This window comes from Corvus brachyrhynchos, unplaced genomic scaffold (assembly GCF_000691975.1).
Source record: "Corvus brachyrhynchos isolate BGI_N302 unplaced genomic scaffold, ASM69197v1 scaffold131, whole genome shotgun sequence".
Taxonomy (NCBI): Eukaryota; Metazoa; Chordata; class Aves; order Passeriformes; family Corvidae; genus Corvus; species Corvus brachyrhynchos.
This window is the reverse complement of record NW_008236438.1, coordinates 1,152,429-1,158,320: the sequence shown is the minus strand read 5'-3', so window position 1 is coordinate 1,158,320 and position 5,892 is coordinate 1,152,429. Positions and strand designations below refer to the sequence as shown.

Sequence of the window (5,892 nt, the reverse complement as noted above, 5' to 3'; positions counted from 1 at the left end):
AATATTTCATTCAGTTACATTACTTTATATACGTTTCATATTTGAATATGTTAACTGCAGTGGCTTTATGCACAAAATTCAAGCACTTACGAACCAACACTTTGTAGTTTATCATATAACACTTCATATTTTACAACATTGAGTTGGGTTTTTTTGCTGATTGAATATCAAGATTAATGTATTTATTTATTTATTTATTTTGTGTATTATGATTTTTCTTAATTTCTTGAAACCAGCTGCATTTTCAAGAAGGAAGTGAAGGCTAATAAAGCTAAACACATGGACAGTTCTCTGTTTCATTTATGTTTAGAGAAGCCCTCAGTAACTTTTGCTGCAGAGCTCTGAAAGACTTGTAAATGTTAGAAATGTTACATGTTGCTCACAGTTGAAAGCAAATGCAGACCGCTGCAGGACCCAGTATGGATATATTATTTATTTAAAGGCACAGATCTACCTAGAGCACCGGATTTGGGCAGTTTCATAAGAGGCCACTGCTTAGGTGGAGAGCTACTTGTTTTCAATATGAGGAAACTGCTTAGTAGGGAAGCATTCAAGTGTGCACAAGTAAGAAGCAGCACGGATATGTTCTTGAGTTGATTCTGTCATATATTCTGTCATGCACCTGCTATGTCTAAGATCAAAAAGAAAACCAATACTTTTTAGTAAAAGACCCTAGCAGTCTTTCCTGAAGTTGTCTGGTAAACCAGTTGTCAATCTGTCTTTTTTCCCATTTCATTCAGGTTCTTAAACCACTAGATGTGAAAACCAAGTTCTACAATGCGGAGGTGAGAACTGTGTGTATTCAGGTTTGTTTTGGTGTGCTGGGTTTGTTACTTAGATTAAATTCAAAGTGCTTTGTAAGTGCACCTTTCTGAGAAAGGTGATCTGTTCTAAAGGGGAAAATGGTAGTAGATATATATGGTTTAGTTTAAAAATAGATAGGCAATTTTGATGAAAGGGAAAAAGAGATGTCAGGGCCTTCATGTAATTGACTAACAATTTTGCATATATTCCAATTTCTCATTAACTCAAATACTTTCAGTTATTGCTTGTATATTTAGGCTGATAGAGTACTTACTGTAAAGGAGATTAATTGTTCATAAAGGAGATGACAATTTATCAGAGTGGGGAAAATTTAAATTTAGATTGCTTAAATTTAAATTTCCCTTATTTAACTATGACCCTTCAGTTCAGTAATTTAAGTTTTACATTTGTGACAGTTATACACAGTGCTTCTAAACTTAATGACCTTATATATGCCCTGCATATTTATTTGGACAAAATTACATGTCAGCCTTTGGCTATTTATGGGAAGAATTTGGTACACATCTGTAGGCCACAGGCTTCAAACCATACATTGACCAGGTGTGAGATACCTGAGCAGGATTGGAGCATAAACGCATAGCACTGGTTGAGTCCTTTATAGAACTGCTGTTACCTATAAGTGGGAATGTCTGGAAATGTCTGCTGCTGTAATTTAAAAATGAAAATAACTCTAAGAAATGAGGTAATCTCTCTGGAAGCAAAATAAATATCTTATTTAGCATGTGGATTATGTTATTGTTTCAGATATAAAGTATGTGATAGGGAAAAGAGGGACAGATATCTTAAATGTTGCGGTCTCTTTGTACTTCATGTGTAAATTTCGTGATTAATTATCAAACACTTGATAATTAATGGAAATTGAAACCTCTCTAAGGGAATTCCGGGCAAACTTTTTACATGGATAAAATATACTCTTTTTTTTTTTTTCCAAAATTGTTATGCTGACCAGTCTTGATACGGGTCTTAATTAACTCAGTTAGCCACCAAACTGATATAGTAGCACTCCTATCTGATTTCTGAAAGTACGTAAAGTGTTACTATGTCTTGTGACCATAGAATTCAAGTAACTTTTAAAAACCTAGAAACAAGTCTCTGGTTAGATGTTGTGTGTGATACTACATTGCTGTGAAAGCACCAAGAAATTAATCCTGACTATTATCCTTGAGAGCAGGGGAGAAAAGAATGGTATGTGTCAGTTATTAGTTAACTAAAGATCTCTAAAGGTTGACTAACCAGTTAAACTGTTATCATTAATATTATGGATGTGATGTTGTCTGTTCATAATGCCTGTTACTAAAATTATTTTCTATTAATATTCTAATGATAATCAATAATTTAATTTCTTCTAAGACAAGGAATGATGCTGAATCTTTATCTTCTTGCTTATTGCTTATATTGCAGTATGGCGTTGATGGAGTTGATCACTGAAATTTATGCATAGAACACATGCTCTGTTGCCCTAGCCTGCTGCAATCCTGGGATTGAATTACTCTCTCACTGACTTTAATGTGCCTTGAAAAAGGCTCTGTAAAAGGTTCTGTTCCTGCACGCATGCACAGGGAGGCAGACAACAAAGTTTGCAATTAAAGTTGGGTCTTTGGATTGATGGATATTGAAAAAAGAGCTTTTCTTGATGATATTATGCCAAATTTTCTTACACCTTGCAACATGGTAGCTTTGCTAGAACACATTACCACATTATTTTTGAGACATTATATATGCAGAGACCTCAAATTATCTGTAAGGTGACAAGGACTGTTTTTCCATTTCATATACAACCCATTGCATGGATTTAAATTCAGGACAAACTTTAAACTTGCTCAAAAACTAATTACCTTTTTTTTTTTTTTTGAGTCAGTTTGTTCTACCATATCTTGTCTGTGACTTGTGTGCCTTAAGCTCTACTTTGGATTGGTTCTGAAGCAAAGCTAGTAAATCATGTAACCATACTAGCTATAAGTTATTAGAAATGTAGTTGTCATCTTTGTTTGCATCCATTTTTTATTTATGTTTCTGTCTTACTAATGCTATCTTGTTTAAATGGTGCAAAAAAATGCAGAAATGCATTTTGTTTGGAAGTTAGCCTCCTTTTTCTTTAACATTTAACCCTAATTTCTCTAATGTGTTCTTTTTTTTATTTTCCCATTAGAGTGACCTCAGTTCTGTGGTAATTTTTATTTATTTTTTTATAAATATTTATGCTTTTTTAACTGCTTAACTGTCTCTGTGCTTGTTATTGACATTCTTTACAAACATAATGGAAAAGCAATGTTTGTTCTGCATATCATAAACTGATGTTTTCTCATCTCTATATGTGCAGCTAATCATTAAATGGTTAGCTCTTTCTTTAATACCCATTGTTGAAACTAGAACTTGATAGTTACAGATTCTTGCTTCCAATAGAATACCTCACCAAAATTTTATTAGATCTATTATTTGAAAAGAGAAGTTACTTCTTTCTAAAATTTTTCTCTTCTGACCCATGGAAATGTAGGTTTCACTACAGCACTGTTTGTGTAAGCTGTGACAGAACTTTTCACAGCTGGTTGGTGGAGACAGTGGGTTTGAGGAGAGAGCAGCAGTTGGATGTTCTTCCTTCCTTTGGCTAGCTGGAACTGCACTTCACAATTTTAACTGCATGTAACAGTTGATTGAGTTACTACGTTTCTTCTGCAGTCTGATTTCACTTTAAGGCGTGTCTTGTATTAAAATAAACTGCATATTTTGGAAAGGTTTTTTTTTTGAAACCATGTAATATTAAACCAAATTAGAAATAACACAAAACTAACTTGCTTTTTCATTATGCTGCTTGTTTTTACTTTTTCCTTTCAAATTAGCATTTTAAAACTTCTGCCTATGGTTGCCGCTTTGAAAACTACTAAAATTTGGGTAAATGGACACTTTGAGCAATGGATTTATGGGATATAAATGGTATCAAATTAAGTGACAGTTAGGTAGTATGATTACTGAGAACCATGTTTTAGTTGGGGTTATTTCCAGTTCCTGCAAGCCTGAGATGTCTCTGTAACCCATTGAGGTTGCACAGTTTTCATTACTATATATATGGTGCTTTGTATTTAATGTGTTTATAAGACAATACAAAAAGTTACACAACCATTCTTTATTTCTCCTTCTAACAATTTTTTGAGACTAAACATGTTTTGGCTATTTTGTCCCACTTTTATTTTGTAATTTACAAACAGGACTTCATTTGTATAAAGAATCATTTATTTACACTGATCAAAAAGAAGCTGTAAGTTTTGTTCCACCTTCCTCACAAAAGTACTTTCTTAAAATTTATCATATCAAAATACTCAAACTGCTTCAATCTGAATCTGTAGAATAGACTATTTCAGTTGGAAGGGACCTACAAGAATCATTTAGTCCAATGGTCTGAATCAGTAACTCTTTTGTAAATGCAAATGTGGTATCCCCCTTTTTTTAATTGGCACTCCTTTAATTGTGGTTTTCACTTTTCTGGGAGCTCATATCTCTAATAGACTGAGTCTTCCATAATTTTTCTATCCTGAGATTATTCTAGAGAGGCAAAGTGACTTCACTGGTCTGCAATTCCACAAAAGAAGTGAGTCAAAAACATCTCTAGTTCCATGGTTTTTCATCTTCTGGAGTTTAACAGTCTATAGCTTTCATTTCTGTACTAGAATTGGTCCTTCAATACCATCTTCACGCATTAGCTTGAGATGTTCTGAAGGTAGAGCACAGTTAAATTGTTGGACACGTACAATATTGGTAACCTTTGGCATGGTGGAGCTGAGTGAGAGAAGGGGCTGGATTTTGCATTTTAACTAGAATGCTAGTATTTAATAATAAAATCTCAGAGCATGTACCCGAACTATTTTACTTCAGTTAAAGAAAAACACACACATTTAATTTTTTTATACAGCTTGATGCGCTAGTAATCTGGCATGGCATGTTGTTGTGCACTGCAATTCCTTACCATTTATTCCATTTTTTAAATAATTTGGATAAAAGATTGATGCTATTAAGTTGATTAAAGTCTTGGGAAGTGGTGATTTGATACATTACAAATAAACAGTAGCTAGAACATAGCAAAATTATCCCACATCCATTGTTTGGCAAGATACCTGTTGACTAACACTTTTGCTCCTATTGTTACTGGGATTAAGGTTTTTTCTTGCATTAATTAATTTGATTTGCAGGCATGAACTAAACATGTGTGACTTTTTTTTAACAATAGGACTGCCTAGTCTTTTAATAACACTAATCATATTTTCATGAACTTGCACTTTCCATTTTTTTCAGACAGATGAAGTGTTTCTGGAAGCTCAAATTCAGAATATCACTACCTCTCCAATGTTTATGGAGAAGGTTTCATTAGAACCATCTATGATGTACAATGTTGCAGAACTGAACACAGTTGACACAGCAGGGGAAAGGTATGTTCAGATTCAGAACATTTGACTTTGAAACTCTTTGTATTAATATTTCATGAGATACAAGTATTAGTCAGCTGTCTGTAATGGGAGGATCGTACGTCTTCGCTTGAATAAAAAGATCAAATTCCTATTAGGTATTCAACTGGAAAATTTGTTTGTTTTCTTTTCATAGAAACTATTCTTAAAAATCTATAATTCTACCTAATAAAGAAATATCCAGCTTAATCCTCAAATAATTTGTAACAATGAGGACATGGTAACATGAAAGCATACTATTTTTTCAGTATCTCCTATATAAAATTTAACCCAGATCTGGTTTTGGCCTGATCTCTGTGTACATACTTAGCCTTACAGAACCCATCTGACTAATCCTTGCTTCCTATCAGTAAAGTAACTGTTTTCAGTTCTTCTAATAATGATCTAGCAAGGCACCAGTCAAGGTGAATCAGTGGTACACCCTTATGGGGTCTTAGAATATAAAAATTTTTCATGCTGAAATAAATTAAATTTCATTTAGTTAAACACCTAATACCAGAATAATTTACTCCTGTGGATACAAGAGCTTGTGAAGTCAACTTTGGCTGTTTGTGCTATGTAGTTGCTTGGGTTTTTGGAGGTGACGTTTGAGTGCTTCAGCAGTAAGGGCTGA

At 33.6% G+C, this 5,892-nt stretch overlaps 1 protein-coding gene across 4 annotated transcripts in view; it reads left to right on the top strand.

The window, feature by feature from the left end:
- The window catches only part of TRAPPC13 (trafficking protein particle complex 13), a 17,350-nt gene that overhangs the window by 6,211 nt on the left and 5,247 nt on the right, over positions 1-5,892 (top strand). For 2 of the 4 annotated variants that reach the window (XM_017747085.1, XM_017747084.1), the window contains exons 6-8: positions 741-785; positions 2,975-2,992; positions 5,110-5,243. In XM_017747085.1, coding sequence (XP_017602574.1) covers positions 741-785; positions 2,975-2,992; positions 5,110-5,243 — 197 coding nt within the window. The remainder of the gene's footprint in view (positions 1-740; positions 786-2,974; positions 2,993-5,109; positions 5,244-5,892) is intronic. The other 2 variants (XM_017747086.1, XM_008643543.2) reach the window with 1 other exon arrangement.